Consider the following 26,294-nt stretch of genomic DNA (forward strand, 5'->3'; position numbering starts at 1 on the left):
TTATACAGTGACAGACAGTCTCTCATAGTGGTGGTAGTAGGAGGCTGGAGGTGGACTAGTAGGAGCCTGGAAAGGAGCACAGCCGCATACATACATTACTCACTCGTGCACTGCAGTCCGCCCCACACATTCAGTGAGTCTTACTCTCCTCCCTAGTTTTTTTCAATGGCACATTCAGGAAGCCCATCACGCCGTGAGTAGCGGCACAGCGGAACCAATCAGGTGTGCAGGCACGCGTGATTGGTTTGCTGTGCAGCTAATCACGGCGTGATTGGCTTCCTGAATGTGCCATTGAAAAAACTAGGGAGGAGAGTAAGACTCACTGAATGTGTGGGGCGAGCTGCAGTTCACGAGTGAGTAATGTATGTATGCTCACCGCTGAAGTGTCCCGGCTTCCCCTGCCTAACACGGAAGTCTGTGAGTCCTCCTCCGAGTCCCTTCCCCCTGTAAATATCGCCTACGGCCACAGAACGATAGTCAATATCATATCGACTATCGTTCAGCCCTATTATTCGGCACAAAATTATTCGGCCTTTTGACTTATTCGGCCGAACACCGAAAGTGCTATTTTTTCTATTTTCGGCCAAATAATGTTCGGCCGCCGATTATTCGGTGCATCCCTAATAATGGGATTATGTTCTATGTATGTATGTGTATATATGTGTATATATATATATATATATATATATATATATATATATATATATATATATATATATATATATATATATATATATATCTCCCATCAACACTGAGGTAGTCCTTTTAATATACATTAATATTTATATTCTTAAAAAAGATTCATGCCTATATATAGTTTTAAAATGATTTTTTTTTTTTATGTGTATAGTAGTTTTTTATCCATTTACTCTTTAGTTTTTCACCAATGAATTTTATTATAAAATATATATATATATAATATTTTTATATTTTTTAGTATTCTTATTTTATTATTTGTAATATATTTCCTCCTCCCATTTAATTATAATAATATCCAGTTTTTTAAATATTCTCAACCCCTTTTTAACAATGGCATTTTAATAATACATCATGAATTTAGTTTATTGGTATATTATACAATTCCTCTTCCTAATACCATACATTTTTCTGTATTATACATGTTTCCAATAAGAATGAAGTTAGCTAATATTTCTTCCTCCCACTAATTAAATCCTAACCAATTTTTTCGAATACATATTAACCGGTTGCCGACCGCCGCACGACTATATACTGCGGCGGTCAGCCCCGGCCAGGCAGAGTGACGTATCGGTACATCACTCGCCTGTCACTGACTTGCGAGCCTATAGCGAGCGGGCGCGCGCCCGCCGAGGCTCGTTCACAGGCAAGTCAGTGCGTGTGACCGGCGGACTCGATGTCCGCCGTCACACTGCGATCGCTCCTGTGAAGGGAGAAAGACAGAGCAGCTTGTGTAAACAAGCTGCCTGTCAGTTCTCCCTGTGTAAAAGTAAAGATCTGACCGTTCTACTATGTAGAACGGTTGATCTTTGCTTTTACACCAATAGCAATGTCCCTACACAGTAGAAAGCACGCCCCTAGGACACACTTAACCCCTCCCTGTCCAATAAAGTTAACCCCTTCCCTGCCAGTGTCATTTTTGCAGTAACAGTGCATATGTATAGCACTGATTACTGCAGTAATGTCACTGGTAACCCCAAAAGTGTCAAAAATGTCAGTCAAGGGTCCGATCTGTCCGCCGCAATGTCGCAGTACCGAAAAAAAAATCGCAGATCGCCGCCATTACGCGTTAAAAAAAAAAACACCAAAAATGACAAAAATCTTTCTCTTTGTTAGTAAACGCGATAACTTTTGCGCAAACCAATCAAAATACGCTTTTTGCGATTTTTTTTTTTTTTTTTTTTTTTTTTTTTTTTTTTTTTTTTTTTTTTTTTACCAAACATAGGTAGCATAAAACAAATTGGCCGAAAAATGTTAAATTTTGATTTTTACTTTTTTTTTTGGGGAATTTCATATAAAAAAAATGTGAAAAATATTGTTATTTTTGCAAAATTTACGCTCTTTTTTTGTTTATAGCGCGTGATCAAAAAATCGCACAGGTGATCAAATACCACCAAAAGAAAGCTCTGTTTGTGGGAAAAAAAGGACGTCAAATTCGTTTAGGTACAGCGTCGCACGACCGCGCAATTGTCCGTTAAAGTCACGCAGTAAAAAATCGCAAAAAAACCCCTGGTCCTTTAGCAGCCAAATCCTCCGGGGCTTAAGTGGTTAAAAAAAAAAAAAAAAATTTTTTTTTCTTCCTTTGTTTATGGAAAAAAAAAAAATTTTATTAACAAAATATAAAACAGACATTGTACACAGTAAAGTATACTGAGAGCCAATGATCCCACAGTAAAACAGAGTATACATAGGTATGAAAACTTATGAAGTCATATGTTTACAGATACAGTAAGGCACAATAAAAAAAAGCAGTGTGAAAGCCCCTTACAGGGCAGAAAGTAAATCAGGGGGGAGGGTGAGGAGATAAGTTGAGACATCAATTTGGAGCAAAGACGGCTAGGGGTATAACGTATGAGTCTCCAAAAGGGGGAGAGGTTTGCGATAATATTAATCCATCAGGAAGGGAGAAAGTGGAGTGTTTCCTGGGACGAGCATCAATCATGTGTCTGAAACAGGGATGTTAACATCCTAAATACAATCAGTGGGATTATAGGTAGCAAGCTTAAAAAAAGGGAAAATAAAGGATAGAGAAAGTAGAAGAGCAAAGGGAGAGAAGGAAGAAGGGGTATGGGAGAGAAAGCGGGAAGAGAGAGAAAAAAAAAAAAGAGGGGGGGCGATTCAGAAAGGACTGAGCTTGGTGATGAGATGAAGCTGCGCGTGGACTCGCCTTCCTTCTTCACTATGGCGAGCCCGGTCCAAGTGGGGTGGTACAGTCGCAGAGGACAAGTCATGAAGAGCGGGTGATGGAATTGTATTCTTCTGTCTGCTTATAGCGGAGCCAGTCCAACCATTCTGCGGAAAACTTAGAGATGTTTTCCTGTGAGATGGCTATTCTTCAATTTCCTCAGTTTTGTTCAGCCTGCGGAACCATTCAGTGGGCGAGGGAATAGAGGAAGAGCGCCAAATGACAAGGGACGCAGAGTTTGGCGGCGGTCATATGACGAGCCAGGATGGTTTGAAACGAGGGCGCATTCCTGGGGGAGTAATTCAGCAGAAATCTTTCTGGAGTGTAGGGGATCTCACTAGACGTGACCTTCTTCACCGTTTCGTGAACGAATTTCCAAAAGGGTTGTAACATCGGACACATCCACCATATGTGAAGCATGGTACCAAAAGATGCATTGCATCTCCAGCAGGAATCGTCAACAGCCGGTGCAAATTTGTGGATTTTCGCTGGGGTTCTGTACCAGCGAGTCAGAATCTTGTATCCATTCTCCTGGGCAGTAACATTAAGCGAGGAGCGGTGGGGTGAGCGGCAAATGGACTCCCAATCCCCTTCAGTGAGGGACAAGTGTAGGTCGGTCGACCAGGCATGAGCGAACGTTGCGGAAGATGCTGAAGGAGCATCGAGCAAGTGCCTGTATAGCTCTGAGATTATATGGCGTTGGGGGCATGTACGCTCGCATATGGATTCCAGTGGGGTCCGGGGTCTTGTCCAGTTGGTGGGAGTATGTCTGGATGAAAGAAAATTACGTATTTGGAAGAACGTCCACAATGGGAGGCCCGGAGGACGAAGAGAAGAATTAAGCTTTTCCCAGGTGATGGGTGCGCCATTCTTGTAGAAGTGTTTTGCCAGAACTTCTTGGTGTGGCTAGCAGGAGCGAAGAAAACCACTGGACATCCCCAGCGGGAAAGCTGGGTTGAGCCGAAGGGTCGTTAGGGGACCACAGTGAGGGTCGATTTTCATTTTCTTGCACCAGGTATCATGAATCAGTAGTGGAGGTCCAATGAAGGGGTGCGCTCTAAGATTGTGGGACATCGGATATAGGTAACCACGGAAGGAGATGTAGCGGGGTAGTCGACCAGGTATTTTCCAACCCGACGACCGCTTTTTGGTCTGTATGTAGATTCCAGTCCACTATTCTGCTGAATAGACACGCTTTGTAATAGCTCAGTACATCCGGCAAGTTCAACCCACCTCTGTGCTTGGGAGCCGTAAGGCGCGAGAACTTAATCCTGGGAGGTTTACCTTGCCAAATGTCCGCCACAAAGCGCGGAGAGAAGAGAAAAAGGCGGGGGGTATATGTATGGGGATTGTTTGTAAAAGGTAGAGTAGTTTGGGGAGAATGGACATTTTTTAAAATAGCGGCCCTCCCAAACCACGAGATCTGGAGATTCCTCCAGGATTTCAAATCCTCCCCAATGGCAGACAGAAGAGGTTGGTAGTTAGCGGCAAAGAGACTCGCAAGGTCTCGCGGGATATGAATACCCAGGTATGGAAGTGATGAGGTTGTCCATACGAAAGGAAAATTAGATTGACACCGTTCCACCTCTGAATGCGGAAGGGAGACGTTAAGAGCCATCGACTTTGAATGATTAACTTTAAGGTTGGATAGGGAACCATAATACTCCAGGTCAAATTCGGGATGCTTATATGTGGTTGCGACAGGAAAAGGAGCATGTCGTCCGCGAACGCCGCTGCCTTATGGGTGGAACTACCCACTTGGACGCCGTGAACATTAGGGTTCTGACGGAGCATATTCAGGAAGGGTTCAAGGGATAAAACCAAAAAGGACAGGGGACATCCCTGCCTCGTGCCATTAGTTAAGCGAAAGGCGTCCGACAAGTGGCCGTTGACCCGAACCCTAGCAATTTGGTCCGTGTAAAGTGCCTGGATGCTGGAAAGCATCCGAGATCTGAATCCGATGGATTCCAGGGTCTGCAACAGGTAATCCCAGGCCACTCTGTTGAACGCCTTCTCGGCATCCAGAGAAAGGAAAAAACCGGGGATTTTCTTTGCGGTCAGCCAATGATGTATGTTAAGGGCTTTTGTAGTGTTATCTCTCGCCTCCCTGCCAGGGACAAAGCCCACCTGATCCAGGGAGACGAGAGATGGTAGGAAAGGGAGAATCCTTTTGGCCAAAATCTTGGCGTATAACTTGGAATCAACATTTTAAAAGAGATTGGTCGATAGCTCGTCACTAAAGAAGCGTCCTTTCCTGATTTCTGGATCACCGAGATATGCGCCTCCAGCGGAGAAAGAGGGTGGGAAGGGGATGTGGCAAGACTCCCAAAGGCACGAAGAAAATGTGGTGTAAGAGTGTCGGCAAAAGAGCAGTAATACTGGAGCGAAAGCCCGTCTGGGCCCGGGCTTTTCCCCGGCTTCATTTCCTTTAGGGCGCGATGTAACTCTTCTCCAGATATGGGGGCCTCCAGGGAGTCAGCGTCCGCTTCGGAAAGAGGGGTCATGCCATGCGACTGGAAGAAGGTATCCAGTTGGGCCTTCCTGGTTTCTTGAGAGGGTTGAACAGCAAGGGAATCAGAAAGGTAGTACAGTTTCCTGTAATAGGACTCAAACTGTTTGGCTATAGCTGGGTTAGAGTGGTGAGAGGTGCCAGAGGCATCCCTGATAAGATGTACCGAGGACGAGGCATTCTGCGTACGAATTGCGCAAGCTAGGAGGCGACCACTCTTGTTCCCCTGCTCATAAAACAACTTGCGTGAGAGAACTAATCTGCGGTGAGCCTGGAGACCCAGCTTGTCCCGTAACTCAGTGCGAACTGCCGTCAGTTCAGACAAAGTGGATTGCGCAAGGGAGCGTTTAAAAGATTTTTCGAGCATTTCAAGTTTGGAGTAGAGGTTCGCAAGTTCCTTCTGTCGAGCCCGTTTAAAGGAGGCCGACAGAGAGAGAAATTCTCCCCGGATCACACACTTGTGTGCCTCCCATTGGGTCAACGCTGAGGTGTCAGGGGTATCATTCAGATCAAAATATTCCGTCAGAGTATTTTGGAGCTTCGCAACCACTGCTTTGTCTTAGAAGCGAGGCATTAAGTCTCCAGGATTTACATCTCGTTTCGATTTCCGGAAACTGAAGGAACATAGTAATCGGGATTGTGATCAGATAACACACCGGATTCAATAGTGGAGGAAGTTGGGTAAGGGAGGTCCGGTTGGGATAAAAAGAGATAATCGATTCTGGAGAATTTCTGGTGGGGTGAGGAAAAGAATGTATAGTCCCTTGTGTCTGGGTGGGTAAGTCTCCAAGTGTAGTGCAGTCGGAGGGAGTGGAGCTGAGCAGTGATTTGGCGCAGTGCCTTGTAAGGAAGGACCGAGGAGCCCGTGGAGGAGTCGAGTATGGGGTTCAAGGGGGCATTGAAATCACCACCAAGAATCAGGAGGCCGGACGCAAAGTCCTGAAGTTCCTGAATGGCCGCCTGCAGTGTTAACATGCGGCCGGAGCGAGCGCAGCCAAAATGGCGCCGAAAACGCCGCTCCTCCACCTCATTTCTTGGGGTTCTTTTTACTCCTGCAATATGTCTCTCGTGTTCTATTTTAGCCGCCCTGATTTCGTCTTTACATTTCTTATTGCACTCTTTGTAATGCTTGAATGCTGCCAATGACCCCTCAGCCTTATATAGGTGCATCATAGGTGCATATATATAAGCGTATCGGGGTTAAAGTTGTTTGCCTGCTGTATACTGTCATATGCTTATGCACTGTTAATATTTTATTGTATTTATTTTTTTGCACCAGTACCTATATGGCTGTAGATCTCTGCAGTTCATCCAGAGTGATCATGGGCCTCTTGGCTGCATCTCTGATCATAGGGTGGGGGATGGGTAATTGGCGCTGCCTATATGGTGGGTATCAATTAGGGATGCACCGAAATGAAATTCTTGGCCGAAGCCGAATAATAATGAAATGTTTGGCCGAATACCGAACGCGGTGTTTCGTATTTTTTCCATTTATTTTGCCAATTTTTTTGTCCTCTCTCTTGTCCTCTCGTGTCTCTCTCTTGTCCTCTCGTGTCTCTCTCTCTCTTGTCCTCTCGTGTGTGTGTCTCTCTCTCTCTCTCTCCCTAAATGTTACTGTAGGGAATGGGATTGAGTGCACACTGCAGCCTTGTACCATAGGGTTAATGTTAGTGACACTGTAGGGATTGGGAAGGATGCTGGGAATGGAAATCGGGAAGCATGCAGGCAGCCTTGTAAATTTTAATTGCAGATACAGGGCACTGGGCAGGTCAGGGTTAATGTGGTAACATCAATTACTCAGTGACAGTCAGTCAGTGTCAGTGTGGACTCCATCAGATTATAGTGACAGTCTCTCATAGTGGTGGTAGTAGGAGGTTGACTAGTAGGAGCCTGGAAAGGAGCACAGCCGCATACATACATTACTCACTCGTGCACTGCAGCCCGCCCCACACATTCAGTGAGTCTTACTCTCCTCCCTAGTTTTTTCAATGGCACATTCAGGAAGCCAATCACGCCGTGAGTAGCGGCACAGCGGAACCAATCAGGTGTGCAGGCACGCGTGATTGGTTCGCTGTGCAGCTAATCACAGCGACCTGAGTAAATGTGAAAAAGTGCGTATCAGATATAAATATGCGGGTGGATAAATGAATATATGGAAATATAAATAAATGAACACAACAATAAAGTATTGAGTGCTAGTTACACAAAATAAACATGTTACACTAAAAATAAAGCAATGATGAGATGCGATATGAATAACCAGGTGAATATCACCATGAATAACCAGGTGAATATCACAAGTAGTGTAGTAAAGTGCAAAGCCTACGCCAGCTAGATAACTGGCTGAAATAAAGTCCAAATGGCTATATGTATGTTATATATATATATATATATATATATATATATATATATATATATATATATATATATATGTATATGTATATGTATATGTATGTGTAGGTGTATATATAGGTATTTTAGTCCGTAATTTAATAGGTGTACGGGTGAATGGTGAAAGCAGCCTTATGGTGACCCCGAGGTGGGTGACTGGCGAGGTGCAGGGTGATCCCTAGTGTAAAAAGACCTACTAACCAGATATACCCACCCCACACAGGGGTATAGAGCAGGTATAATAATGTAGTTGGGTGCTCCTTCTGTTGTCTCCTAGCTGCTTTCTGTAGTGGGGGGAAATGTAGGGGTTCCCTGGATGGAGATCCGGAGTGTCCCAAAGGGAAGGTGGGCTCAGTATGGCTTCTCCTAATAGGGTGGTGTGGTGTCCAAGGGTCCGTAAATGGATACCGTTCACTCGATGGTGTACATATGCAGGGAGGGTCATGTGAGGCAAAAGAGGCTCGATAGTGTATTACCGTTTTAAATTTTATTCCGATGTATACATAAAAATGGGTACTCACATAATACAAGATAGTTCAAAGCGAGGAAATGGTGTCCCGGAACGCAATGCGTTCCACCAAGAAACTGGAAGTGATGTGACGGCGCTGTACGTGTTTCGTCATCAGACATCTTCTGCAGCGTCGCATCACTTCCAGTAGGATCCCTTTTGTATACGGTGGTTACCAGGCAACGGGAGCCGCCAGACATCTGAACGGCAGAACCAATCAGCGGTTTTAAACTGCGATCATAACATGGCAATGGTAAATAAACTTTGATGTTCGTTATTGACCGCATAAAGATGTAAGTGTTACTATGATCTGAGGACGGGGAAAAGAAAGAAATAAACATAATGGGAGTATGTATGTATGTATGTATATCTTCACCGTGCCTACGAGAATCCACTACAAGTCGGGCCACCAGGGACCATGCGGGGTTTACACCAAATGAGGTGTTTGTTTTTGCTCTTTCATTTGACGTGAGCATTGAAGTTTTCCTGTCCGCCAATCAGTGGAATCTATCCTGTGACGCCAGTAGCTCCGCCCTAACCGTACCATTCCATTTCCTATGGCCCTACATCTGAAGCAGGACCAGGAATGGTGCGGTTTGGTTCGGTTGTATGGGCCACTTTCACAATGGAAACACTTAAATTAGCGTACCGTACTGACCCGAACCGATCTGCTCAGTGGAAATGAGGCATAAGTTCCCCAATTTGTAGGTCTACTTTTCTTAACTTATGAGTGATGATTTTTCATCTGTGTATTACCTGTGGATAGTGCTTTCACTGGGTATATAAGTGTTTTTAACCACTTTAAATCTGGAAATTCTAAAAGGATCCATCAGTTTCAAGAGGTTTCACTTGGCCACAATTTTTTTTTTTTTTTTTCAGGGAGAACTTTTTTTCACATTTTTTGTGCTTCTGTAAGATAACTTCTTATTCCTTGGTGCATAATGTAATCTATTGACCTCAGGGATACATATCTTTCTGCTATAAGTGTGCGGAATTGGCTTTTCATATGTCTGTTGTTTTGTCATTTTTACTAACTTTGCTTTTTTTTTTTCTCCTCCCAGTCTCACATTATGGCGGCTAAGGCAGTTGCTAACACTTTAAGAACATCATTGGGACCTAATGGTAAGTTATCTCTTAACTACCATAAATACTGCAGGAAGTGCTTTTCTATTTTAAAATGACTACAACTCCTAATATGTTGAAAGCTTTTTTTGAGAAAAAAAACATTCCCCTTCTTGGTGACATTGCAGGTATTATAACAACCTTTGTTGCAGATGCCTTCCTTTTTTGTTCTGAAGAAATCACTTTTTTTTTTCCTCTGTGCCCCTGTGCTGAGTGGTTCTAATGGGAGTGGTTTCCTAATTAATCAGCTGTGGCACCTGCAGGGCACTAATGGGTAAATCTGCTTGGCCTGCATTCCTTTGGACCTGTTCCTATTGGTATTATCTCGCCAAAAATGATGTTTTTGTTGCAGGGGATGACTGAAATCTGATTTTGTATCCTAGTACAGATTTCTTGGAAAACATCGAACAAGCAGGAAATGCAGGGGTTTGGCCTCTAGTGATCTGAGGTCACTTCCTCTAAGTTTCACTTTCTGCTGAACAGTGTGGAGAGTGGCTGCTTACCCTGTTTCTCTGGACACAGTAGGGGGCTTTTTTTAGTCCTTTTGTACGTTCTTCAGACACATTTAGCCTTTGTCAGTGGGTCTGCCTGCTAAAGGGGGAACTCCAACAATAGCACGATTTTGCAGTGCGGGCTGCTAATGCAGATTTAAAGGGCCAGTGTACCTTTTTTCATTTTGTTAAAATGGAGTCCCAGGGTGAAAATTTCCCCGCTGATCTTGTGTGTATCTGGTTCATCTGGATCTCATTCCCTAGCATCCCTGTCTGCAGTCGTGGAAGCTCTGGTGTCCAAAGTTGATGTCACAAGTTCCTATTAAAACGTCCGATGCCTTCTCCATCCAAATCTGAGCCAGAAATTGTTGCCACGGACACTGCCCTCCCTGAGGGTTCCCTGTCCTCGCACTTGGACGGCGAGGAGCATGAGTGCTCCTCCACTGCAGCGCAGGAACGTGCTTTGGTGGAAGAAATGATTCGCTTCGTCAGGGAGACTTTGCATATTGATGATGAGCACACAGTCAGGAAAGCGGGTTGTCTTCGGCTCCTGCAAAGCCCAGAAGTCGGGTCAGGTTTTCCCTTGCCCCGAGGAGTTTCACAAGACCGTGAACGAGCAATAGCGGTGCATTGATTGCATGCTGGCAGTGCCTAAGCATTTTCAGCGTCGCTACCCTTTTGCAGATGCAGTTTCCACTCGTTGGACTGTCACCTAATGTAGACCACACTGAATAAATCCAATGGCGGTTCCCGTGGAGGACCCCCCTGTGTTTAAGGCCCCGGTGGACAGGCGCCTGGAATCTTTACTGCCACCTGAACCTGGTGGGGGGCTCGCTCCTCAAGCCTGTGTTTGCTTCGGTGCTGGTCTCTCAGACGGTCACGGAATGGATTAAGGTGCTTAAGAGCAACCTGCTGGCGGATCTGTTGAAAGCCATGTTGTATCTGGGTGACGTGGCCCTAGATGAGGCTCCATGGTCGCGAGATTGTCTGCGGTGGGGATTGCTATTCGCCACATGATCTGGCTGAAGAGCTGGTCGGCGGACCAAGCCTCTAAGACCGTGTCTGATCCCCCCTTTTAGGGGGAACGCCTTTTTGGTGACTTCTTGGATGAGATGATCAAGGGTCTCACAGGGGGTAAGAGTACTCTTCTGCCCCAGTCCGAAGGACAAGGCGCCCCACTGTAAGCGGGGTACCTTCTTTAAGGCTCACCAGGGGCTTTTTTGTGCCTCAGGGGTGCAGGAAAAAGGAAAACTGTTAGAAACCGGAAACAAGAAGGCTTGGTCAGGTAAGCCCAAGGCCGGTCAGTCCAGTGCTGTGGCCAAGTCTTCTTCCGCATCAAGGGACGCCCTCACCCGGCTCCGGGGTGGGGGATATCTGCGTTACTTTCAGGAACCCTTGACGTCTCTGATTCAAGATCGTTTTAAGGGATCTCAAGGGGGCCGTGCTTCAGTCGGCGACCTGGTCGTCCCTACACTTTTACAAAATTCTACAAGATTGACTTACTGCCATCCTCGGATGCTTCCTTTTGGCTGTAAGGTTTTGCAGGCTGCTGTTGGCTTTTTTTCTCTTCCTGTGGTGAATTTTCATTTTGAGGTTGGCTCCTTCTTCTTCCTTTTTTTTTTTTTTTTTTGGTTGAGCTTCTTTTGTCTTGTTGGCCACGTGTGTTTGTTTTTTTTTTTTTTTTTTTTTTTCTGGCCTTGATGGATTGTTACCGTTTTAGTTGGTTGGATTACTTCCCACCCCTCATGCCTACACTGCTTTGAAACATCCCATTTGTGAGGAAACTATGAAGTGGCTGCATCTGTCAGAGGACTCAAAAATTTTTACGGTAAGTTCATACAAAAATTCAATTACATATAGTCTACAACCGTCTCAGCTCCTACCTCGGAGAAAATAACCTTCTTGATCCTTTACAGTCTGGCTTTCGCTCACAGCACTCCACAGAAACTGCCTTAATAAAACTCACCAATGATCTACTAACTGCCAAAACCAATGGCCACTACTCCATACACTTATTACTTGACCTCTCTGCAGCCTTTGTCACTGTTGATCACCCGCTCCTTCTTAATAAACTGTTCCCTTGGCCTCCAACATTCTGCTCTATCTTGGTTCTCCTCCTACCTATCGCAGCGCTCCTTCAGTGTTACCCACAACTTTACCTCCTCCTCCTCCCCATTGCCCCTTTCTGTGGGGGTTCCCCAAGGCTCTGTTCTTGGACCCCTCCTCTTCTACACCGCCTCCCTCGGTCACTTGATAACCGCCCACAGTTTCCAATACCATCTCTACGCCGATGACACTCTAATCTGTCTGTCTACTCCTCGCCTCACTCCTTCAGTCTCCTCTCGCATTGCTAACTTACTGACATATCAACATGGATGTCGCACCACTTCCTCAAACTAAGTCTTCTAAAATTGAGCTGGTAATTCGACCCCCCCCCCCTCCCCCGTCGTGCCCCCCTCCATGACTTTTCCATCAAAACTAGTTATGCAACCATCAATCCCTCCCCTCATGCCAGGGTATTAGGTGTAATCCTAGACTCTGACCTGTCCTTTCAGCCCTAAATCCAATCCTTGTCAAAAACTTGTAGACTTCACCTCCGCAACATCTCAAAAATTCACCCCTTTTTAACTGAAACCACCAAGCTACTCATTCACTCCCTTGTTTCTCGCCTCGACTACTGCAACTCCCTTCTCATAGGCCTACCACTTCATAGGCTATCCCCTCTTCAGTCTATCATGAGTGCTGCTGCCAGGCTTATCCACCTTACCAACCGCTCAGTGTCTGCCTCCCCTCTCTGCCAATCCCTACACTGGCTCCCAATTGTCCAGCGAACTAAATTCAAAATACTTACCATAACATACAAAGCCATTCACAACCTGCCCCGAGCTACATCACCAATCTTGTCTCCAAATATCACCCAAACCGTCCTCTCCGCTCCTCTCAAGACCTCCTACTCTCAAGCTCCCTTGTCTCCTCCTCCCATGCTCGTCTCCAGGATTTCTCCAGGGCCTCTCCCATCCTCTGGAATGCTCTAACTCAACCTGTACGGCTATCTCCTACTCTAGTTGCTCTCAGGCGATCCCTGAAAACGCATCTCTTCAGGGAAGCCTATCACACCACCAACTAATCTTTCATCAGCTCATTCCCTACTGTTACAACTAGGGATGCACCGAAATGAAAATTCTGGGCCGAAACCGAAAATGAAGGATGCCCTTGGCCGAAAACCGAAAATGACTTTTTCCCCCAAATAATTTTAAATTAGATAGAACAGGGGCATACACAAAAAACAGGCAGCGACGTACACCTGTCGCTGCCACCCTGTCACAGTATATGTACTGTGATGGGTTGGCAAGAGGTTAATTTAATTACCAATGGTATTAGTATTATGCAGCATGAGGGGGTTAATGTATTGCCACTTATGGTCACTGATGCATTAGTGACCGACCAGTGGCAGTTAATTAACCCCTTTGTGCTGCATTAGTGCAACCAGTATCAGTGTTAATTAACACTGGCTGCACTGATACTAGTTGCACTAATGCAGTACAAGGGGTTAATTTTTTTTTTTTTTTTTTTATGTTCCTATAGAACACAGAATTGCATAAACTTAAATGAAACATTATGTATACATACAAAGTAAAAAAGTAAATTTGCTGCTTCAGGGTAATTAACCTTCAAATAAAGTACATGTCTTAAAAACTGACATTATTTCAAACATTAGAATAAACTTAATTACAAACAGCAAAGTAATTGAACTGTGTTTGGAATAATTTGGTGTATTTTACTGCCATTTCTGCACTGCTTCTTTTCAGTTCAAAGACAGGGAGCTTTTGGCAGATACTGGTCAAGATAGCCCAAGAGTTTTAACAACTTAGTTTCACTGGTTGTCATGTGGACGCTTTGCTAGAGAAAAAAAAAAAAAAAAGGATGGCTCAGATTTCATTCATGAGTCTTGGAATGTGTAGCTGCTTGCTGTTCTCCATATTTCCCGCCCACATCCCCCTCTCTGTCCTGCACATACGCCGAGATAGGAGAGTGGGCGGCCCCGGGCAGACAGAAAAACTGGGTTGGGAGGGGGCGGAGGATGAGCTGTGTGTCTTTCTTCTCTCCTGTCCGTGTCTGGGAGGGGTGAGTACTGCTCGCTGCTGGGCTGTGTGAGAGACGAGGTGTCACAGACGCTGCGCTCTGCTGCAGCCACCGGCCCCTAATTGAACAGACTGATTCTCCTATCCTACGGACAGGAGAATCAGGGACTTTTCAAACCTGCGCTGCGGCCATTAATTTCGGCATTTTAACCCATTTTCGGCCGAAATGGGATAGGCCCATTTTCGGCCGAAAATTTCGGTGGCCGAAATTTCGGTGCATCCCTAGTTACAACCTCTTGTAACACCTGCCCCACCCCATTAGATTGTAAGCTCTTCTGAGCAGGGCCCTCTTAATCCTCTTGTATTTTATTGTATTGTAACTATATTGCCTCCCTCTTAACATTGTAAAGTGCTGCGTAAACTGCTGGCGCTATAGAAATCCTGAATTTATTTATTTATATATACCGTATTTTCCAGCGTATAAGACGACCCCCCAACTTTTCCAGTTAAAATATAGAGTATGCATAAAACAGTGCAAGTGGATTAAACTTTTCCAAATTCACTCTAAAGCTGAAAGGAAGTATAAAACAATAAATCCATGGGAGCTGCCATGCTCCACAACCCCCCTCCTTGTATCCCAGTCTCTTCTACAGTTGTCCCACCTTACTTACACATTACTCCCTTTCACAGTGCCCTTTACAGCCCCCCCCCCCCTTTCCTTACACAGCAGATAGAGGATGCAGCATGTCTGAGCATAAGGCAGGAAGTGTCCAGCTTTCCATTTAACAGGCAGATTGGTTGCTAGGACCGCCCTTAGCAACAACAAATCACAGGCTTTTTAACTTAGACAGCGGTGGAGGTAGGGGCGGGGGAGCCTGGATGGGAGTTCTGTCAGCTTAGGCAGTCCGTGTGGCAGCATAGCTGAAGTGCTCTCACTCCCCCACCGCATATTCTCCAGTTCGGCTCCAGCATCCGCCGTATAAGACGATACCCGGCATATAAGACCACCCCCGACTTTTGAGAAGATTTTCCTGGGTTAAAAAGTCGTCTTATACGCCGGAAAATACGGTATATATATTATATAATGTATATGTGTGTGTATACAGTACAGACTAAAAGTTTGGACACACCTTCTCATTCAAAGAGTTTTCTTTTATTTTCATGACTATGAAAATTGTAGTTTCACACTGAAGGCTTCAAAACTCTGAATTAACACGTGGAATTATATGCATAACAGAAAAGTGTGAAACGACGGAAAATATGTCATATTCTAGGTTCTTCAAAGTAGCCACCTTTTGCTTTGATTACTGCTTTGCACACTCTTGGCATTCTCTTGATGAGCTTCAAGAGGTAGTCACCTGAAATGGTCTTCCAACAGTCAAGGAGTTCCCAGAGATGCTTAGCACTTGTTGGCCCTTTTGCCTTCACTCTGCGGTCCAGCTCACCCCAAACCATCTCGATTGGGTTCAGGTCCGGTGACTATGGAGGCCAGGTCATCTGGCGCAGCAGCCCATCACTCTCCTTCTTGGTCAAATAGCCCTTACACAGCCTGGAGGTGTGTTTGGGGGTCATTGTCCTGCACAGTCTTCTCTTAACATTTGTTCTAGAGATGTGTCTGCTGCTAGAACTCTGTGTGCCATTGACCTGGTCTCTAATCTGAGCGGCTGGTGACTTGGGTAAACTTATCCTCCGCAGCAGAGGTGACTCTTGGTCTTCCTTTCCTGGGGCGGTCCGCATGTCAGTTTCTTTGTAGCGCTTGATGGTTTTTGTGACTGCACTTGGGGACACATTCAAAGTTCTCCTAATTATTGGACTGACTCATTTCTTAAAGTAATGATGGCCGCTCGTTTTCCTGTACTTAGCTGCTTTTTTTCTTGCCTTAATACAAATAACAGTCTATTCAGTAGGACTATCAGCTGTGTATCCACCTGACTTCTGCACAACACAACTGATGGTCCCAACCCCATTTATAAGGCAAGAAATCACGCTTATTAAACCTGACCGGGCATACCTGTGAAGTGAAAATGATTTCAGGTGACTACCTCTTGAAGTGTGACTCTACAATTTTCATAGTCATGAAAATAAAGAAAACTCTTTGAGGTGTGTCCAAACTTTTGGTATGTATGTATGTATGTCTGACAGTCGCTTCCAATCCATTCATCCTTCACTAGTGGGTAATGGTGCCCTCTGCAGGAGCAAGCTAGGCAGTACACACCGCTCACACCTGAATCGGGTATCACTGTTCCTCAAGTCTTAGCGTCTGGAGTGCCTAGCGTCAGGAGTAGGTTAGCTTTTCCTTGCTGGGACCTAGCCTCGGTTTCTTTTTTTTTCCCAAAATGTGTTTTTCTCTTAAAATAGTTTATTTCTCTCACTATCACTAGTTAGTCAGGGATTTTTTCCTGGAGGACTACAAGTGACAGCAGAGCTGGGCCTCGCACTGGATAATATAGATCCTTATGGAGTCCCAGCCTGCTAAGTGGTTACTGGTGCGCCCAGGCCTCGCAACAACAGTGCCCCTCGGAATGGGGACGAGCCTGCGGAGATGCATCTTCGCCGGGGGTGTCAACTCCAGAACGCAGAGAGTTGCTAGCATCCCTCCTTGGCTGAAGGCATCCCCACTCAGGTTGGGAAGTCTCCCGTATCAGAGCGGTGCCTGCTTTTCTGGGCTAGTGAGTACGAATACCCCCTTGTCCCTGGGACTAGGACTTTTAGGGGAGTGGCAGGGCTGGTGGTATCCCCCTTCTGGCTGGCTTAGTATGTTTCCTTTCCTCCCTGTCCCTGCTGAGGGTGCTGTGCAGGGTACTTGCTGTACCTGGGGGGTGTGGGGGTCTCCACAGCTTTGAGGGGTTATCCCTTTGGTGGCCGGACCGCATGTAAGTGCTAGAACTGGCGCCGTTTAGTGTGGCCGCCATCTTGGATAATGGCGGGTGGCTGAGCTCAGTGTTTGGGCAGCAGCCATTTTAGGGCCTTGTCCTGGTGCCGAACGGGCGCCATCTTGGCTAAGGGCAGCGGCCATCTTGCCGGTGACTCTTCACATTGATTTCCAATAGGCACCATTTTTTTGTGGCTTAAGGGCATAGGCCTCTAGGGGTGTGAGATCACTTCCTCCTTCCCTTCCGTTTTCTTCACCGAGCAGCGTGTGGCAAGTACTGACACTGTGGGGGGATTTTTACTATTTCCTCTGGCATTTTCCTGAAGTTTTTTTTTTTTTTTTTTTTTTTTTTCTTGTGGCTCTTGCTTTCTCTGAAGGGGCTCTTTCAAGTAGTGCAGGCTGCGGTGGGGGTCCGCAGGAACCGCCGATTTAAAGGGCCAGCGTCTTATAAATTTTACATTGGCAATATGGACAAATTCCCCACAGACCTGTTGGGGGCTTTGGGTACTCCTGAATCGTTGGCCTCATCTGCTGCTCTTGCGACTTTGGCGTCGGAACGCTCTTCTCAAAAACTGCCTATGCCCTCCCAGTCCTCTGACTCGAGCCTGAATTGGTTGCCACGGACAACGTTCCCCCCCCCCCCCCCCCCCCCCCCCCCGGAGGGGTCCCTGTCCTCAGTTTCTGAGGGGGAGGAATCTTCCTTGGTTGCGCAGGAACGCGCTGCGATTGATGCCCCCATTAGCGCCATTAAGGAGGCTTTAAATCTTGACGATGAGCCCTCTCAGTACAGTAAGCGGGCTGCTTTCGGGTCCCGAAGGGCCCAGAAGTCAGGTCAGGTTTTTCCCTACCCTGAGAAGTTTCACGAAATTGTGAACGACCAGTGGCATCACATTAAACACATGCTGGTGGTGCCCAAGCATTTTCACTACCGCTATCCCTTTTTGGAGGCGGTGGACAAATGTTGAACAGTGTCCCCCAAGGGGGACCACACTGTTTTTCTTGGCTGAATAAATCCACCTTGATGCTGGTGGAGGACTCCCCGGTGCTCACGGATCCAGCTGATAGGCGCGTGGAGGCGCTTTCCTGCCACATTTACTTGGTGGCGGGTTCCTTGCTAAAACCTGTGATGGCCTCTCAGGCTCTCACGGCATGGTCCAAGATGCTTCGGAGCACCCTGGTGGCGGTGTCAGCCTCTCCAACTGCCCTTGACATGGTGGATCAGATTACCCAGACTGGGATGTACCTACGTGACGCGGCCTTGGGCGAGGCTTTTTTAGTCGCTAGGTTAGCCGCTAGGTTAGCCGCTAGGTTATTTGCGGTGGGGTCGTGATTCGCCGCATTATTTGGCTGGTCAGCTGACCACGCTTCCAAAAAGACAGTGTCTGATGTCCCCTATGTGGGGGGGAGGGGGGTCTTTTTGGGGACACTCTGGATGGATGAGTTGATCAAGGGGCTTACAAGAGTACTCTTTTGCCCCAGGTCACTAAGGGTAAGTACACCTGCTCTAGGCGAGGCCCTTCCTTCAAAGCTCAGAGTGGGTCCTTTCGTGCCTTCGGGGTGCAGGATAAAGGAAAATCTTTCAAGCCCTCCAGTGGTCACAAGAAGCTGTGGTCGGGTAAGTCAAAGGCCCTGTCCACCTCTTCCTGAAGGGACGCCCTCACCCGTTTTTTAGGGGTGGGGGGATGTCTGCATTGCTTTCAGGAACACTGGTTGTCCAGCATTCAGGACAGATGGGTTCACGAGCTGATTCGTTCAGCATACGATATCGAGTTTCGATCTCGCCCCGCAGACAGGTTATTCCCATCAAATCTCCAGCTGACTCCTAATCCTCTCAGAGATCTCATGGGGGCGGTACAAGATCTGCTCGCCCAAGGAGTCGTGCCAGTGCCTTCACTGGACAGGTTTCGTGGTTTTTACTCCAACCTGTTCACTTTGCCCAGAAAGGAAGGCAAGGTTAATTTGGTTCTGGACGTAAAGTCTCTGAACCACTTTGTGCTGGTGAGGAAGTTCTGGATGGAATCCATCGGGTCAGTGGTGGCATCATTGAGTCCAGGGGACTTCCTGGCCTCCATAGATTTTGAAGGCTGCATATCTGCACATCCTTATCTACGAGGGTCATCAGAGATATCTCCGGTTCGCGGTGGCAGGGGAGCACTACCAGTTTGTGGCGTTGCCCTTCGGTCTTGCTTCGGCTCCCAGGGTATTCACCAAGGTTTTGGCTCCTGTGCTGGCTTTTAAAGGGGATTGCGGTCCTCGGTTATCTGGACGACCTCCTCTTAAGGTCGAGCTCGTGTGCAACTTTGACGCTCCAGGAGTTCGGGTGGACCATCAATTTTCAGAAGTCTGTACTGACTCAAATTCATCTTCAGTACCTCGGGATGGTCCTGGACTCTGCTTAGGCATGAGTTTTTTTTCCTTCTGGAGGACAAACTCCGGACGAGATCAGGTCCATCAGGGACAACTATCTCTCCTCCTTGCGGACTTTTATGCAGTCTCTGGGTCTGATGGTTTTGGCCTTCGAAGCTGTCCACCTTTGCTCAATTTCACACAAGGACTCTGCAAGCGGAGGTCCTGGCCAGGTGGGACAGAACGCCTCAGTTTTTGGCAGGAGGATTTCTCTGAGCCACCAAGTGAGATTGGATCTTTTGTGGTGGCTCTGGTCACCGACCCTGACACAGGGCCTGTACTTCCGGCCTCTATTGTGGACGGTGCTCACCACGGATGCCAGCCTGTCGGGCTGGAGAAGAGTTCTGGGCAAGTTTTTTTTTTTTTTTTTTGTCTGTTTCATTGGTCATCTCGGCTTCAGGTACAGATGGCCAACGCCACGCCGGTGGCTTATACCAATCGCCAAGGGGGCACAAAGAGTGCTCGGGCGGCCAAGGAAGTGGCCGAGATCGTGTCTTGGGCCAAAACGCACATTTCGGCTGTTCACTTTCCGGGTGTGGAGAACTGGCAAGTGGACTATCTGAGTCGCTAGACCTTGGACCAGGGAGAAAGATGACACCTCTGGATGCAGGGACCAGTGTGCCTGGTGGGGGACTCTGGACCTGGATCTGTTCGTGTCCCGTCTCAACAAAAAGGTGGGAAGGTTCGTGGCCAGCACCTGCGATCCTTTGGCGGATGCCACAGGTGCGTTGATGGTGCATCGGTATCGGCTGATGTGTATGTCTTCCCTCCGATTCAACTGTTGTCTGGGTTCCTCTGCAGGTTGGCTTTGGAACGGATAAAGGTCACTCTGGTGGCCCCGCACTGGCCGCGTCGGTCCTGGTATGCGGATATCGTGCAGATGGTCGTCGAACCTCCCTGGCGGTTTCCGCTGTGAGACGATCTTCTGTCTCAAGGGCCAATTTTTCCATCCTGCTTTAGTCTCTGGCTTTGACGTTGTGGCTGTTGAACGCCAGGCCTTGAGAGATGGGGGTCTTCTGAATGCGGTCATCCCTTCCTTGTGGAGGACTCGTAAAGCTACTTCTCGAAAAATTTATCATCGCACCTGGAAGGTGTATATTGCCTGGTGTGAGTTGCTGTGAGGTTTTGGCCTTGCTGCAGGAAGGGGTGGATCAGCGTTTGGCGCTGACCACGATAAAGGGTCAGTTGTCGGCCTTAGCCGTCCTATTCCAGTCCCTTGGTGACTATTTCTTTGATTCGCACTTTCGTCCAAGGGTGCGGCACCAGGCTCCCCCGGGAAGGCTCCATTGCCTGTGTTGTCCCAGAAAGTGGCGTTTCTGGTAGCTATCGTATCTGCTCGCAGTGTCTGAATTGGCGGCTCTTTCTTGCCATTGGCCTTATCTGGTGAATCATAGGGCTAAAGTGGTCTTGCAACGAAATCAGTCTTTCTCTTACGTCCTCCGACAGTCGCCGCCCCTTCATAATCTTCACCAATGGGTATTGACCTTTGCTCCGCAGGAGTATCTAGGCAACAAGATTTGTTAATATAAAAGCTTTTAGCATATCACACCCCTAGGGGGCGGTCCCCTCAGTCAATACCTCCCTGCTTCCAGCATCCTCAACTCAGTTTTCAATTGCCTAGCTTAGGAGTAGCTGGCTGATCCTATGCTGGGGCTTTCAGTCTCAGCCTTCTATCCTCTTTTTGATTTTATTTCAAGTATTTTTCTCTTTCTTTTACTTAGCTGTTCTTTTCTCAGCATTAGTTTAGTTTTCGGATGAAGATGATCGAGCGGAGTTGGGTCTCGGACTGGCCACCCTGGATCCCAGGGCTGAGAGCCAGGGGTTTCCCCAGCCTGCCATCGAGCGTTCAGCTCAGGTTTCCCTGGCATATTGAATGACCCATCCCTGTTCGCTGCAGGGATGCTGCCTGTGAGGTGGCTACCTCACCGGACGCCATTTGCGGTTTCGCACCGCAGTCCACTGCGTCCTGGCTGCGACACTCCCTGTCCTCAGTACAGCGGTTTGGTCGCTAGAGAAGGCTCCCCACGCCATCCGGAATGGTAAGTGTTTTTCTATGTGTGGACCTGTCTGTTTGGGTGTCAGTCTGTGGCTGTGTGACCCGCATGTCTAAGTGCTGAGCTCCCTGTCAGATTCCTGTGATAGCTGCCTTTCTGTGGGATGTATGGGGCAGACTGGGCTCAGACATGCTGTGCGGCGACCGCTGATGCGGCCCGCCATTTTTTTCAGGCAAACTATGGTGACCGGCCCTGTGTGATACAGAGCGGTGTTTTGGCGCCAAACGCTGCCATTTTGGCGGCGATCGATCTTGCAGACACATGTCGGCGCCATTTTCTTATTGCCTGCAATCCCTCAGCCGAGCGGCCATGTTTGTGAAGCCTTCATAGGCTATATAGGGCGGTCAGTCATTGCATCACTTCCTTTTGCTCTGGAACAGCGATCGGTGGCAGCAGCCTGTGTGGTCTCTCCAGGTTTTTACCTTCCTTGTCCTGTATTTCCTTGCTCAGTGCTCCTTCTCCCTGTGGGGGTCGGTACTTCCAGTAGTGTGCGGTGGGCTGCGCTTGCCGCGGTCTTAAAGGGGCAGTCCTTTATTTCAGTTAATACTGGGGCATGGATTCTCAGGATTGCAAGTTTCCTCCCACCTTGGTGGGGGGCCAAGGGGCTGCTGCATCCCCCGAGGGGGCTGATCTGGCTGCTATTGTGGCAAACCTGGCTTCTCGGTGCAGATGCTAATGGCTGATCGATCCGCAAAACGGCCCAGATTGTCTATTTCCTCTGATTCGGAGGGCCATGGGGCTGCTATGGCTGGAGTGCCCTTCTCAGGGTCTCTCTCATCTCTGGACCTTGTGGGGTCTGAGGGGGAGGCTGAGGTAGGAGTTGATACTTCTCCCCCTGGCTCACCTGAAGAGCTTGCACTCATGGATGAGTTGGTTGCTTCTATCAAGGAAACACTGCATTTGCAGGATGAACCATGTCCTCCTGCTTTGCTGTCCTCTTATGGGACGCAAAGGAAACGCAAAACAGCGCAGGTTTTTCCCTGCCCTGCGGAATTTCAGCGCGCTGTTGATGAGCAATGGCGCAATTTAAAGAAGCCCTTTACTGTGCCAAGTAAGTTCAAGCTGCGTTATCCTTTTACGCCCACCACTGATGAGCGTTGGTGTGTGCCGCCGCGTGGTGGATCACGCGGTGGCGGTTTTGAATAAATCTACTGCGATTCCTGCTGAGGATACCCCGGTGTTCCGGGACCCTACGGACAGGAGATTGGAGTCTCTGGCCCGTCATGCTTATACGGTTGCTGGTTCTATGCTAAAACCTATTTTTGCTTCCATTATGGCAGCCCAGGCTATTGAGGATTGGACGCAGGTGCTCAGGCGCACCCTAGTGGCTGACTCTGCTCCGCCGACAACATTGGCTATGGTGGATCAAATTCATCAGGGTGTCATGTATTTGTGTGATGCGGACTTGGATTTAGTCCCTTTGGCTGCACGCCTCTCAAGTGTAGCGGTGTTAAACCGTCGCCTGATATGGCTAAAATGTTGGTCGGTTGACCAATCATCTCGCAAGACTCTAGCTAATTTACCCTACGCGGGATCTCGTCTTTTTGGCGAGTCTTTAGATACTCTGATAAAGGGAATTTCCGGGGGTAAGAGCACTCTTACCCCACACTCAAAAGAATAAGTCTGTTCGCGGTAAGAAGAATAACTCGTTTAGGCCCTCTCAGGGGTCCTTTCGTGCCTTTCGGTCGCAATACAAGGGCAAGCCCTTCAAGGGCCAAGGCTCCCAGAAGAAGCCGTGGGCGAGTAAGCAGAAGTCCGGCCGGTCCGGGCCGGCTGCCCATGCCAATTCGACCTGAAGGGGCGTCCTCACCCGGTTCTGGGGTGGGGGGACGTTTGCTCGGTTTTCTTCAACCCTGGCTGACCCGCATTCGGGACAGGTGGGTTCAGGAAATCATTCGATCTGGATACAAGATCGAGTTTCTCTCTCGGCCGGCGAGCAGATTTTTCCCCTCAAATCTTCAGCTGTCTCCGGAGCGTTTGCAGGATCTGCACCTGGCGGTGCGGGCCCAGGGAGTGGTGGTTCCGGTGCCTCATTGGGACAGATTTCGGGGGTTCTATTCCAATCTTTTCACTGTGCCCAGAAAGGAGGGCAAGGTACGTCCGATTCTGGACTTAAAAGCTCTGAACCGCTTTGTGTGGGTTCGTAAGTTCCACATGGAATCCCTGCGCTCGGTGGTGGCTGCCCTGGTTCCGGGGGAATTCATGGCCTCCATCGACTTGAAGGATGCGTACCTTCACATCCCCATTTTCGAGGGTCACCAGAGGTACCTTCGATTCGCCATTGCGGAGGATCATTACCAATTCGTGGCGTTACCCTTCGGTCTCGCTTCAGCTCTGCGGGTTTTCACCAAGGTGCTTGCGCCGGTCCTGGCTTTATTGAGAGCCCAGGGCATCTCTGTCTTGGGGTATCTGGACGATATCTTGCTTCGGTCTGCGACCAGTCAGGGCCTGGTGAACGACCTGTCCACCACGATGCAGACTCTCTGCAGTAGTTCGGTTGGACGATAAATTTTCCGAAATCAACGCTGTGTCCGTCGGTTCGTCTTCCCTACCTGGGGTTGATCCTGGAACTCGGTTCAAGCGAAGGTCTTCCTGCCGGAAGACAAGCTCCGGACACTTCAGGACGAGGTCAGGTCCCTCAGGGACACTCAGTGCTCGTCCCTCCGGACATGTATGAGGTGTCTGGGATTGATGGTCTCGGCTTTCGAGGCGATTCCCTTTGCCCAGTTTCACACGCGGGGTCTTCAGGCGGAGATCCTGGCCAAGTGGGACGGGCGTCCGCAATCTCTGGATCTGCGGTTTTCGTTGAGCCGCTTCACCCGAAGGGGTCTTGTGGTGGCTCCAGTCCCCGGCGGTGTCGGGGGGGGCAAGTCTTTTCGTCCGTTGTCGTGGACGGTGATCACCACGGATGCCAGCCTGTCGGGCTGGGGTGGTCTGGGCGTTCTGTCCGCCCAGGGAACTTGGTCGGAGGAGGAATCCTCCCTCCCGATCAACATTCTGGAATTGCGAGCGATAAAACTTTGCCTTCTGCATTGGTCGGAACGGCTTCAGGGCCGTCCGGTTCGGGTTCAGACGGACAGCGGTGGCCTACATCAACCACCAAGCGGGCACCAGGAGTGCCCGAGCGGCTCGGGAAGTAGCCGACATTCTGTCTTGGGCCGAGACGCACGTCCCGGCGATAACGGCAGTTCACATTCCGGGGGTGGAGAACTGGCAGGCGGATTATCTGAGTCGCCAGACCCTGGACCAGGGAGAATGGTCCCTTCACCCGGATATCTTCCAGATGTTGTGCGCGAAGTGGGGTTCCCCGGACGTGGACCTGTTCGCGTCCCGTCTAAACAACAAGGTGGAAAGGTTCGTAGGAAGGACGCGCGATCCTCGGGCGGACGCCTCAGATGCGTTGGCGCCCTGGCATCAGTATCGTCAGATGTATGCCTTTCCACCGATTCAGCTGCTGTCCAGGCTCCTTCGCAGGTTGGCCTCGGAACCGCACACGGTGATTCTGGTGGCGCCGGACTGGCCTCGCCGGTCTTGGTACGCAGACCTCGTGAATCTGGCAGTCGGCGCTCCGTGGCGTCTGCCACTTCGAGAAGATCTCCTGTCTCAAGGACCGATATTCCATCCTGCTTTACAGTCGCTGGCTTTAACGGCCTGGCTGTTGAAAGCCAGGTCCTGAAGGATAGGGGTCTCTCCCCTGAGGTCATTCCCACTTTGATCAAGGCTAGAAAAGCCTCTTCGGGGAAGATTTACTACCGTACTTGGAAAGCATATTTTGCCTGGTGTGAGTCCAGGGGGTATTCCCCTCGCTCATACTCTGTGTCGAGAGTGTTGGCTTTTCTTCAAACGGGCGTGGACCAGCGTTTGGCGTTGGCCACGATTAAGGGTCAGATTTCTGCGCTGGCCTTTCTCTTTCAACGCCCTGTGGCGTCTAATTCTTTGGTTAGCACCTTTGTTCAGGGGGTGCGACACTTGGCCCCTCCTAGGAGGGACCCTTTACCTCCATGGGACTTGAACCTTGTTCTGTCCGTGTTGCAACATGCTCCCTTTGAAAAGATCAGGGAGATCTCGTTGTCTCTGTTGTCCAAGAAGGTTGCCTTTTTGGTGGCAATCACTTTGGCTCGCAGGGTATCGGAGCTGGCGGCCTTGTCCTGCAGCTCTCCCTACTTGGTGATTCACTTGGATAAGGTGGTCTTAAGACCTAACCCTTCTTTTCTTCCGAAGCGGATCTCGGAATTTCACCTCAATGAGGACATTGTCCTGCCTTCGCTTTGTGCAAGCCAAAGCATCCAAAGGAGGTGGCCTTGCATTCTTTGGATGTTGTTCGGGCGATCAGGGTTTACCTGTCATCGACGAAATCCTTTCGCAAGTCGGATTCTCCATTTGTCCTTCCGGTGGGTCCTCGGAAAGGGCATGGCGGCGTCGGCTGCGACCATCGCCAAATGGATCAGACAAACCATTGTGTAAGCCTATGCTTTGAAGGGGAAGGTTCCTCCTTTCCCTGTGAAGGCGCACGCTACCAGATCTCTGAGTACGTCTTGGGCCTATCGTCATCGGGCTTCTGTGGCCCAGGTGTGTAAGGCGGCGACTTGGTCGTCCGTTCACGCCTTCTCAATATTTTACAAAGTGGATGTTCAGTCATCGGCAGATGCTTCCGTTGGCCGTAAAGTTCTTAGTGCGGTGGTGCCTTAGGGTCCCTTGTTTGGGCCCTTGGCTGTTGGGGTGTTTTTACCCCTGGGTTACTTGTTCTTCCTGGGTTGTTGCTCCTGGTGAGCACGTTTTCCTGTTGCCCAGTCGGTTCTCTTACTTTGGTAAGGTTCCTTTCTCTGATGTGGGTACTGCGTTGCTTTAGGCGCGGCTGCGTTTTTCCCACCCCCCCATGTCTACACTGCTCTGGGATGTCCCATTGGTGAAGATTATGAAGGGGCGGCGACTGTCGGAGGACGTAAGAGAAAACGGAATTTTTGTAAAATCTTACCGT

The 26,294-nt window shown here is 48.6% G+C and overlaps 1 protein-coding gene across 1 annotated transcript in view; it reads left to right on the top strand.

The window, feature by feature from the left end:
- CCT5 (chaperonin containing TCP1 subunit 5) overlaps positions 1 to 26,294 on the top strand; it is a 162,419-nt gene that overhangs the window by 18,245 nt on the left and 117,880 nt on the right. The window contains exon 2 of the mRNA XM_082259656.1: positions 9,351 to 9,411. Coding sequence (XP_082115782.1) covers positions 9,351 to 9,411 — 61 coding nt within the window. The remainder of the gene's footprint in view (positions 1 to 9,350; positions 9,412 to 26,294) is intronic.

The sequence above is a fragment of the Pelophylax lessonae genome (genome assembly GCF_965119305.1).
Source record: "Pelophylax lessonae genome assembly, chromosome: 5".
In the NCBI taxonomy this organism is placed as follows: Eukaryota; Metazoa; Chordata; class Amphibia; order Anura; family Ranidae; genus Pelophylax; species Pelophylax lessonae.